The 12,175-nt window shown below is 39.2% G+C and overlaps 1 protein-coding gene across 2 annotated transcripts in view; it reads left to right on the plus strand.

The window, feature by feature from the left end:
- The window catches only part of NCBP1 (nuclear cap binding protein subunit 1), a 278,082-nt gene extending 266,556 nt beyond the window's left edge, over positions 1–11,526 (plus strand). For both annotated transcript variants that reach the window (XM_075280360.1, XM_075280359.1), the window contains 8 exons: positions 4,970–5,092; positions 5,214–5,316; positions 5,493–5,586; positions 6,217–6,320; positions 7,077–7,191; positions 10,513–10,635; positions 10,725–10,838; positions 10,937–11,526. In XM_075280360.1, the coding sequence (XP_075136461.1) occupies positions 4,970–5,092; positions 5,214–5,316; positions 5,493–5,586; positions 6,217–6,320; positions 7,077–7,191; positions 10,513–10,635; positions 10,725–10,838; positions 10,937–11,050 (890 nt within the window). In that variant the 3' untranslated portion in view covers positions 11,051–11,526. The remainder of the gene's footprint in view (positions 1–4,969; positions 5,093–5,213; positions 5,317–5,492; positions 5,587–6,216; positions 6,321–7,076; positions 7,192–10,512; positions 10,636–10,724; positions 10,839–10,936) is intronic.
- Positions 11,527–12,175: the final 649 nt, after the last annotated feature.

Genomic DNA, 12,175 nt, shown 5'->3' on the forward strand with positions numbered 1-12,175 from the left:
GCCATTGTTGTAAAGTTGTTTTTTTTTTTTTTTTGTGGCAGATTATGTTTGTTGTTTATATGTGATTCATATTGTGGGTATTAACCTGTGTGTATGTCCCCCAAAGCTGGGAGAGAGCATTTCCCTTGATCTCAATGTGAAACATAAATTATGTATCCCTGTGTCCTAATCCTCAGATTCAAACTGAAAAAAGAATATTTTGTGGGTATAGATCTGCCCTCTAGGAGGCTAACACTAGAAATAACAAAAGATGTCAACTCCACCTCTAGGCTATACCTTTTTCACAGACTCTGCCAGCCAGTTTTTAGCCTAGGGTAAGTTCTTCCAAAGTCTTCCCCACTTCCCCTCCCCTTCTTTTGATAAGATATGACTTCCTGGAAGGCCCTTTGCCCTCAGCACCCACTACTGCAAGGCAGACTACCGAAATGCCGGTGAGCCCACTAGCACAAGTGAGGTGCACTGAAGGGGTAACGTTTAGTGCCTGAAGACTGCAGGTCAGGAAAATACTTTGAGCCCCCAAAGCACAATTCTGTTGACCCTTTCATGAAGTTCTACCAAAGCCATTCTGTGGCCTCGGGCCGATGCCAAATTGGGGCGTAAGGTTTTGCAAGCTACTGTGCACTAGGTTGCTTCTGCATGGCTGTGTAATTGTCACCCTCTGTCTTGCTTACCGCCCAGCGATGATGCTGAGCGGTGAGGAACACTGCCCCAGTACTCGTCTGTGGACGGGTACTAATAGAAGAAGGGAGGGAGGCGTTCCTCACTGCTTTCACAGTACAGCGCTATAGGCGCTGCTGTGAGGCAGGATGTTCCTGACTGTCAGAAACGCCCTTCTGACATTGAAGAGCTACGGTACCGGCACCAATAGCTCTTCACCGGAGACACAGAACGTGAAAGCCGAATTCAGCGCACTGTCTGCTTTCTAGCGGTGTATTACACACCATGTGCCCCAGGAGGTGAAAGGTCCTCTTTAATGAATAAGGCATAGAAAAATCATCGGGTTAGCTCTTTGTGATTGAATAATATTACAGAATCGTCCACAACAATTCCCTAATTGAAGTAAAAGTGAGCCTGCCAGGTGTTTTTTTTTTCACCATAAACTGATCCAATGATGCACAGGATCAAGTAATTCCTTTCCCATTGCTGCAACAGAAAGATTAGAGGGAAACAAAATGGGAAGCTATAATAATGTTAACTTGCATGACTTACACTTTCTAAGTAGTCATGGTGGGTGGACACACTGTCTGCCTACTGATCACACTTCCTGATTGTGTTTGACATCTCCCTCACCCCAATTATGCCTTGGAGGTGTGATTAGCAAGAGAACAGTGTGTCTAGGCTGAAGCTGCTCCCTGCCCATTGTGACTACTTAGGTTAATTTGCATATCCTGCTTTCTAACATTTTATAACTTCATTTTGCTGCAACAAAAAGATTATGGGAACAATGGTAAGGTGTTAACTAAATTCTGCACATGACAGTGGCTTCAAGCTGTGAGAGCCTTTCACAGGATGATTTGATGCAAAGTAAGGGTGCATTCACACTGAGTAAACGCTAGCTTATTTTATAGAGTAAAATTACACTTGTAAATTTTGCTATCCCATTGACTTCAATGACGTTTTACAGGCGTATTTTTACAGGCGTATTTTTTACAGGCGTATTTTTACACTTGTAAAAAAATATCATTGAAGTCAATGGGATAGCAAAATTTACAAGTGTAATTTTACTCTACAAAATAAGCTAGCGTTTACTCAGTGTGAATGCACCCTTAGAGTGGACTTTTCAAGGCTAGTGGCATTTATAGAAGGACAAAGCTATGTATACTCCGACCTCACAATAATGTTAACCCCAGATTTACTGTTTAAATAAAGTACTTGCACCATATTTATTAACATCTTTTAATGATCACGTTTAGTATTGTTAATTTTATTGTGTAGTACGTAACTGCAACGGTGACACATAATCTGTTACTTCCTATGTGTTTGAAAGTTCAAAATGTATTATTTAAAGTGGGTTTCTTTCGATTTAGTTTCTTAACATAATATAATATTTTAGTAAATTCTCCTATGTATTCTGATTTAGGGGTCTATGAACCCTGGATCACACCTAATGATATGTAAATCTGCTCTACTGCTTGAGCCACAGCTTCCATTACTCTCAGGGTGCCTTTTCAGCGCATGAGCCTTGACTCGCACCAGGGCTGGATTCTCCTTCCGGAGTCCAAGATTCTGACTCCCTCGGTCCAGTGTATCCTGCCTTTGGCGCACCTTTCCCTGTTCCCTTTGGTTCTGCATGCAGGTCCTGGGTAAAATGGTCCCGACCTTCGAGCCTGTCCCCTTTGCACAGTTTCACTTGCATTCACGACAGTTGGCGATTCTGGCACCTTGGACAAGGTCTCTGTCCAGTCTCGACAGCCTGATTTTCCTGCCTCTTCAAGCCTGTCGAGCGCTTTTTTTGGTAACTCTCCTTCCCCTTCATTGGCAGGTGTTCATCACCAGCACATGCCTTTGTGGCTTGCTAGGGAGACAGGGAGGGGGGTTGTAACGGAATGAGAGAGCAAAGGGGGGAGTGAGGTAGCTACATATCAGGAAGCTATACTATGTAAACAAATGCAGAGGATGCCAAGAGCTCCCAGAGAAACCCAGAAATCACTCAAAACAGTTAAAAGTATATGGGTGTATTTAGTAACCCATTAACAGAACTAATAGACCATTTAAAAATAAAAAAATTGGCTTAGAAACGCCAGTCGAATTTCAAGTAATAGACTTGATAAATGTATAGAAAGAATTCTTTCTGATACTTTGACAAAGATCTCTTACTCTTAAAGATCTAAAACATTCCCTGAAACTTCATTTGTACGTTACCCAATATCTTCAGTATGGAGTAAAATGTGTATGGCAACATCTGTGAAATGAGTTTAGTGGATTGGATTGAACAATCTGCAATCTATTTCTTTTCTGTCTAATATACCGTATATACTAGAGTGTAGTTTTTCAGCACAGTTTTTTTTGCTGAAGAAGTCAGCCTCTGCTTATACTCGGGTCATTACGGTAATTCAGCAATATCATGGTTCCAGACCCGGCATACAGACATCGGGGCGGGTGCTGAGCCGCAGCATCGCCACACTCCTGGTAGAAGCGTGGCGATGGGGCGGGTGCTGAGCCGCAGCATCGCCACACTCCTGGTAGAAGCGTGGCGATGCTTTTCATTTCAAACTGCAGAAGTACTTACGGTACTTCTGCTAGCAGGCCCGGACCTGAAGGGGAACTGCGGCCGGCCACCGGCAGAAGTGCTGAGGGGAGTCCCTGGCAGCCGGGCAATCCCCTCAGCGCTCCTGCAGGTGGCCGACCGCAGTTCTTCTTGGGGTCCGGCAAGCCGAGGTTCTCATTCAGGTCCACCCCTCAGCGCTCCTGCCGAGGATTCCCCTCAGCGATTCTGTAAAGTCTCCCTGGCCTGCAGTGCTTTTCTTTTGCAGGTTGCTCTATGCAGCCTGCAAAAGAAATGACGATTTTTGCAATGCATTAGCTTTGCAATTCATTGCATTAGTGATCAGACCCCCTGGGGTACAAGACCCTTGGGAAGGGGGGGTCTAATAAATGCAAAAAAAAAAAAAAAAAAAAAGTAAAAAATAAAGTATTACAAATTCAAATCCTCCCCCTTTCCCTAAAACACATAATTAATATCTAATACTGTTAATACCGTGAAACACATACACGTTAGGTATCTGTGTCTGAAAACGTCCGCACTACAAATCTATAAAAATACTTTTCCTGTATGGTAAAACGTCATTTTCCTTGAGACTGTTTCTTCTTTTTTTTCTTTTTTTTTTTCCCTCCCCCCACTTGGAATTCAGCCTATGTGCAGTGCTTCTATTCCATCGGTAAGGGGTTAATAGGAGCACTGCAGATACCCTATATTCAGCCAGGCTGAATTCCAAGTGGGGGGGGGGGGGGGCAAAAATCCCAGTCCTCAAGCTCAGGGAAGGGGCAGACAGACAACCAAAACTCTGACCATTTTAATTTTTAAAATCTTCCAGTAGCTGCTGCATTCCCCCCCCCCCCCAGGCTTATACTCGAGTCAATAAGTTTTGCCAGTTTTTTGTGGTAAAATTAGGGGCCTCGGCTTATATTCGGTTCGACTTATACTCGAGTATATACGGTATATTAAAGCTTAAAGTGGTATTCCCATGTACATAAATATTTTTAAATTTGTAGATAATTAAAAGTTAAACATTTTTGCAAATATAAGTAATTAAAAATTCTGCAGAGTTTTAAAGATTTTCTCTAACTTTCTTAGTGGTGACAGTCTGTTATCTTGATCAGTTGCCATGGATACGACCACTAATGAAGAAACTTTCTAAGGTTAGAAAATCAGCCATGATGTCCTTATTGTGGCCGGGATATCTTCTAATACATGTAGTGTCCCTGTCTGATAACCCAGCTACAATAAGGACATCATAGCTGGGTTCCTGACAAGTCCCAGACCATAGAAAGTTCCTGCATTAGTGGTCGTGACCATTGGCAACCGATCAAGATAACAGACTGTCACCACTAAGAAAGTTAGAGAAAATCTTTAAAACTTTGCAGAATTACTTATATTTGCAAAAATGTTTCTTTTAATTATCTAATAATGTACATCGGAATACCCCTTTAAATTGTTACCAACGCCTGTTTTTAAAAGCAGTATACTTGATATTTTGTATTGTAACTTCAGAAATTGAAAGACTAGAGGATAATAACTAAGATTATTCCTAAAAGCACAAATTTTCTTGAGGATAGGTTTTTGGTGTAGGTGCATGTCATCAATGCTGCTCTATTTTGACAGATTTGTTACAATTTGCTTCCTCTTCATTGACTCTTCTATACATGTACCCTTTGGATCTGTGAGTGAGTGTACCTTTATGGTTCCATGTTGCCTTTACTGTTTTTGTATACATATCACAATAATGTCTATTCTGTGTGTCCACCTTAGGTGCTTTGCCTGGATATGCTGCTGCTATCAACTTGACCAATGCCATCAAAAATAAGGCAGTCAATGAAGATATTTTTACTCTTTTAAAAGATGTACAAAACCCTAACCAAGATGATGATGATGGTAATTGGTGTTTCCTACTTTTACATAGTTCTTTTTTAATAGTATGAACATAATTTGCCATTTTATTGGTTACACTTTTGATCTTCTTTGGTAAAACAAACTTACATGTGTTCTGTTTCAGATGAAGGTATAAGCTTTAACCCACTGAAAATTGAGGTGTTTGTTCAGTCCCTGCTTAATTTGGCCTCAAAATCCTTTAGCCATTCATTTAGCGCTCTTGCAAAGTAAGTACAATTTGCATTGCTCTACAAGCTAAGTGTAATAATTATCTGTGCACTTGTTAGAGATTTATAGAGCACTAGGTGTCAATATAATATAACAAAATAAAAAAAAAATTATATAATATTAGAAAATTAACAGAGACAAGATGTAATATTATAACTTTTTTTTGTTGTTGTAGGTTTCATGAGGTATTTAAAGCCTTGTCTGACAGTGAGGAGGGGAAGCTCCATATTCTAAGGGTGGCTTATGATGTCTGGAAAAATCATCCTCAGGTGGGGTTTAACGTAATGGTGATTTGTGTACACTAAAAGTTTTTGGACAAAATTTTAAGGTTTCTTTTTTTTTTTTCTTTTGAGACTGAGGCCACACACCAGCAAAGTGGATGAGATTTGATTTAATCTGTTCCACATATTGCAGAAAAGCTGTGTTTTTATAAATCAAAGCACTTTTATTTAAGCTCATAGTCGCAAGTGATTTCCCCATAGATTTAATAAGAAAATTAAAAACTAAGTTGAAAATGCTGCAAAAATGCTATGTTTTTCCTACTCCCTAAGCCACATACCCCACACAGTTAGATGAAACTCTCCTACATGTTGGGCTTTAGGATTAAAATAAATAAATAAATCACAATCCAAGTCTGTGCGTGTTTGTAGTGTATATTTATTTATTTTTAATAAAAAGAATCTTGCTCTGCATTCAGGAAAAAATTCCCATACAATCAGTGCAGGTATCAATATCATATTCGCTTGAAAAACAAACTGATTTTGGAGGCAATGACTAATTTTACTTAATTTCTAACTATGATGACCCTAATCCTCCGTCATGGAAACAGATTTTATAATAGAGTGTTAATATGTGAAAACAGCATTTTTATTTTTAATGTTCTGTTTGACCTCCTACAGATGATTGCAGTACTCGTTGATAAAATGATCCGCACACAAATTGTCGATTGTGCTGCTGTTGCTAACTGGATCTTCTCCCCAGAGTTATCACATGACTTTACTAGGTGAGAAAATTGTCGATCACCGCAGTCTTACAAATGTATTAAAATGCAGAAAACAGTCAAGATAGGTGTCAAAAGTATTATTTAAATTAAGTACATTTTACTCCAGTGGCCCTTCTACTAAGACTAGAAAATGGACCTTTGGTCTTAATAAATCTCCCACACCCACCCTCTGAGTCAAACCTACCAAGACTGGCGTTTCCTATGCCAGTCTTAATGTGTTCCTTGCTGCTGTGAGATATAAATGAATATTTTCACAAGTGAAATCTACACAAGTCAGGGACAAATGTAGATTTGTGGTATAACTAGTGTGAGTTATATTAAATTTGCTGTCATTTTTCAAGTGGAGAGTAATATATGGAACCAACAATGAGCATGTCAGATTAGTGAGCATTGATGTTGGCTAAGCAAAATTCCACAACACAGAGTTGAGGTTATGAAATTGCTTCTTAAAGGCTTATTAATTATAACATGGCGCATCCTTGAAACCAAATAGAGCAGTGATCTTTAGATGCACCAGATTTAGGCCCATCTATGCCATAAAAATGATATTATGTGGTTTAGTATATCCTCACCATAATAATTTTTTTCCCTTTTATAATTCTTTTGTTATGCCACATCATAAAGCATAGATGGCCAAAACCTGTACTATAATGACTGTATTGGTGTAGTCACTCTGCCTGTTCAAAACTGTATATAAATAACGTATGTCTTATGTTGTGTTATGGTGGGTTTTTGTTTTTTTTTTTTGTTTTTTAGGTTATACATTTGGGAAGTTTTGCACTCCACAATTAGAAAAATGAATAAACATGTCCAAAAAATTCAGAAAGAGTTAGAGGATTCTAAGCAACGGCTAGCCAAGCAGCACAAAAGGGTATGTAACAAACATGACCATCATAGCATTCCTGCACTTCAATTCAGTAGCTGAATGCTAAATTGACCCTTTCTACACTAAACAATAATAAAGTAATTGTTACTGAAGTAAAATGAGCTAGGAATTATATTTAATGTATGCCCATTTTTACCTGCAGCACACCCTATTTATATATCACAGCATTGCACTAACTTTTGGTTATCTCTTAAATGCCCAGTTCTATTACATGCTCTAAGGCAGGTGTTCTCAAACTTTTTAAGCAGGGGGCCAGTTTGCTGTCCCTTAGACCACTGGATAGCCAAAATATAGTTTAAAGAAAAAAATTTAAGATTATACGCTTCACAGTAGCTCCCCCACAGTATTATATGCTCCACAGCAGGCCCCACCCAGAGTATTATATGCTCCTCAGTACCCACACACACAAACGCACACACAGTATTATATGCTCCTGAGTACGCCCCCCCACACACACGGTGAAATATGCTCCTCAGTAAACACCCCCCCCCCCACACACACACACACACACACACACACACACACACACACACAGTATTATATGCTCCTGAGTACGCCCCCCCCCCCCCCCCCCACTTACACACACGGTGTAATAAGCTCCTCAGTACGCCCCCCCCCCCAGTATTATATGCTCCTTTACCGGATTCCCCGTTGTGAGCAATCTGGGTGACTGCGCAACCTTCCGGCAGGCCGGAAAAATGTCCTCGGTGGGCCGTAGTTGGAGGCCCTCTGCTCTAAGGTTTCATGCATTTGACCCCGTGTACAGGTCATTAAAAACTGCACTGATGACACATGGATTGATATCTGTGTGACATTTGTGGTATTCACTGACCCATATATTGAAATAAATGTGCATGAGGCCTAAATATCCATGCAATTGTGTAATCTCTGCTTTTATGCCATGTAATGGTTTGATCTGGACTGTGACAGCAGTGGTCTGCTCTGTATACAGACTATACTAAAAGGTATATAGCTAGTATTTACTAATAGATCAGCATTGTATGCAGTATACAGTGCTGATCTTATAGTAAATACCGTAAGTTCAGCCATGTGTACACCTGTATACAGTATATGCTAGAACGACAGCATTATATAGTAAGTACTAGTAGGAAAGGGCATGTGCATACAATACTGCATGAACCATTTGCTGAGTCTGCAAGGCAAATTGTTAAGGCTTCAGATACACGGTATAATATAAATAACCAGTATAGTACTATTTATGTATTTCTAAAGGCTCGTTCACATCTGCGCCCCGGGTCTCCATTTTGTAGATTTCAGTTTCCTGCCCAAACTGGGCAGGAGACGGAAACCTGCAGTCATTTTTCAAAACCATTCATTTGAATGGGTTTGGAAAGTGTCCGGCCGTGAGCCTCTGTGAGCGTTTTGTGCTCTCTGTGGCGAAATTTATTTATGTTTTTTAACTGGACACAAAGTCATGTAAATAAAGAACCGTCACTTGGTGGTTAGGCAGGTGCCCGGAAATGGCTTTTCACGGTCATCATAATGCAGTAAACAAGAATTTCCGGCACTCTATGATTGTGCTTCCAAAGTGAATTTTATTCCGACAAATAAACGTTTCGGTCTAAAAGACCTTCCTCAGTGTGTCAGTAGGAAGAAATAGGAAGCCAAATAGAATGGATAGGGAATCCTGGTGGGTGAGGATTCCCTATCCATTCTATTTGGCTTCCTATTTCTTCCTATCGACATACTGAGGAAGGTCTTTTAGACCGAAACGTTTTTGTCGGAATAAAATTCACTTTGGAAGCACAGTCATAGAGTGCCGGAAATTTTTATTTACTGGACACAAAGTCAGACATGCAGGACTTTGTGTCTGGTTAAAAAAAAAAAAAAAAAAAACTTTCGCCACGGAGAGCACAAAACGCTCACCAGTGCTCACGGCCGGACTTGGTCTGCCAGGTTTCCGGCTTCTGTTGGCAGAAGACGTTAACCTGGAAATTGAGACCGGGCGCAGATATGAACCCAGCGTAAGCCTGTATATATTACAGTAGGCATCCTTTTCATGTGTCATACATTTATACATAGCAGAGATACATGTGTACATAAAAGATTTACAAGAGCATGGTGTGGAATGTATTTTGTACAGACCAGCAGCTTATGCACTGTAATGTGGCCATTTAGTCTCTAGTTGTGAAAAGAAAAGCTGTTCCCTTGTCCCACATTGTTCCCACACTACTGGCGTCACCTTGTACTCTTAGCAGTATCCTGCCTCATATTGCTATCGGCAAAGGTATATATTACTTACTGTAACACTTTCTGCCAAATTAGAATCCCTGCTATGTGGGTCACATAGTGTACAATTAGTAACACACTTTAGCCAATGGCAATGTGAGACAGGATGGTATGAATGCAAAAGAACTAAACAGAAATAATTAATGTTAGCAAGTTCACATTGGTTAATTTAGCTGATATTTGGTTATGGTTATATTGTGATTTAATTGCCAAGAATTGTCTGTTGTGTAGCCTCTTGCTTTGCCATATTCGAAAATTAACCAGATACCATCATCCATTTATGAAGTATTCCGTCAGTGGTCTGGCCTATCTGCTTCATAACCTTTGTACATTCTGTGACTTCACAGAATTTAAAAGTTTCCCTGTTTTGCACTTTTGGCAATAATTATAAATTTTGCCTACAAGAATCATGAGCCCTATTGTCTAATCACTTTGGGTTAAGAGTTTTTTTTTTTTTTCCTCCCACCTTCTTTCCCTAAAAGTATTTTTAAACATGCCCCATTATTTAAATATTTTCCACGCTGACTTGTCTTTTCAGTCTCGCTGTTTAAGTTAAGTAATGTGAGAACTAGCACCAGAAAAATAGAAAAAAAAACAGCTCACCGTGATGTCAGTGTTAAATAACTGACCATTTCTTACATCATAGCTGGTGTATGGAAGCAGTTAATCCTGGACTTAAGGACCCAGTTGTGACAGAAATCTTGAGAAAAAAAAATGTTCAGCACCAATCTCTGTAAGCTTTCAGAAAATATAACTTTTAATCTTCCATTAAAAATCCATACATAGGTTCAGTGATCAAAGATCTGCCTACACGTTTCACGACATCCTGTCTTACTCGTGGCCATTACAAGTCTTATTATATGAAAACTTACTGAGATTGGTTCTGAACATTTTATACTCAAGACAGTGAGAACTGGTGAACTATGGATCCGATGTGGATTGGCATTCAAGAAAGGAACATCCTAATTTATAACCTGAAGTGTAGCTTGTGTTGACTCTGGATTAAATACATTACTCTAGAAGATGTGAAGGACCAATTTGTGCTCTCTTCCTTAGAGGGATAATGACGATGACAGTGGAAGGGAGGATGGACCACTGGAGGAGCAAATTGAGCGTTTGCAAGAAAAAGTGGAGTCTGCGCAAAGTGAACAGAAAAATCTTTTCCTTGTAATTTTCCAGGTAACATATATATAAAATTTATTTTTTAAATCATCCTTCTATTCCCTTCTTCTAGTAACAGCCTGAATTCAATATTCATTTTCTTTCAGCGTTTTATTATGATCCTCACAGAGCATTTAGTCCGCTGTGAAACTGGTGGCATTGATGTGATTACTCCATGGTATAAGAACTGCATAGAGAGACTTCAACAAATCTTTTTACTGGTTGGTATTTTACCACACTTTGGGTTTGAGTTGTATTCATGTAGTGACCAGCACAGATTTCTCATGCATCTTTCTTTTTTTGTTCTTTATTTGTTTAGCATCATCAGATAATCCAGCAGTACATGTTGACTTTGGAGAACCTGTTGTTCACAGGAGAACTGGACCATCACATTTTGACTGTCTTCCAGCAGTTCTGTGCATTGCAGGCCTAAATGGTAGCTCAGTTGGCAGGTTTGTCTGTGCACAGATCTGCAACACAAAGTCGGAGACTGAATAGGAATGAACTTTGGCAATGCTTTTATTGAAGACTCTCTATATATAACGAAAACACAAACTGGGTACAGACTTTTTTTTTTAGTATTTAAAATATCTGGCTTCAGATTGGATGAAACTATGAAATAGTTGTAAAACAGCCATGATGCTTTAGATGTCATTCTCCTCCATCTATTTGTAGTAATTACCTTACATTATTTTAATCTTTAATTTTTTTTTTTTTTTTTTTGCTAAGTCTCCTTATGATGTGAAGTAAGGTGTCGAAGCGGATGTTACTAGCCATTTGTCCTTGTTTTATTTCATTTTTTTTTCTCTACAAACTGCTTTTGTTGCCCTGCATTCTTTCTCTCCATCAAATGTATTTTTGTTGAATGTGTCAATTTAAATACAAAAGATAGTTGTTTTTATTTGCTTATCTTCTGTATTTTTTTTTTACTTTTAACTTGATCTCTGGGTCACTTTTTAGCAGCTGCTCAAGTGTGTGGGTTGTTTTTTTTTTTTTTTTTCGAAATATACCTTGTTCTCAGTGAGGGACCTCGCTGCCTCCATCTCCATGTGGAGCCGATCTGCTGGCAGGGAGGACTAAAGGGTTAAGGGTAGGATGCCACCTCGTCTGGTGACTGCTCACTACCAGATTTGTTAGAGCCTCCAGGGGAGTACACCTGTGCATTCTGTCCATACTTTTACTAAGTTCTGTCAGTTCCATACTGTATTTTTACTTTAATTTGTTTTCGGGGGAGTTTTTAGCTGCTACTAAAGCTTTCATTTACAACTGTAAGGCGCAGTAAAGTAAATTGAATTAAAGCTGGTGGTGGTCTGTAGAAAGTCTCTAGGTCCATTGAGGATCACGGAGTGTGTTTATTTTGAGTTATAGATGTAAATAGATTTCAAATTCTTCTGATGATGAATTTTACATTGTATCTTCATGAATGACTGTTTCCTTCTTACAATTATAAACACTCTGTCAGTTAAAGGGGTTTTCCGGGCAATTTTTTTTTTTTTTTTTAAATGTCTGTCAGTGCTAGTAATGGGTTGTTAATAAATGCACCCATATACCTTTTTTC

This window comes from Leptodactylus fuscus, chromosome 1 (assembly GCF_031893055.1).
Source record: "Leptodactylus fuscus isolate aLepFus1 chromosome 1, aLepFus1.hap2, whole genome shotgun sequence".
In the NCBI taxonomy this organism is placed as follows: Eukaryota; Metazoa; Chordata; class Amphibia; order Anura; family Leptodactylidae; genus Leptodactylus; species Leptodactylus fuscus.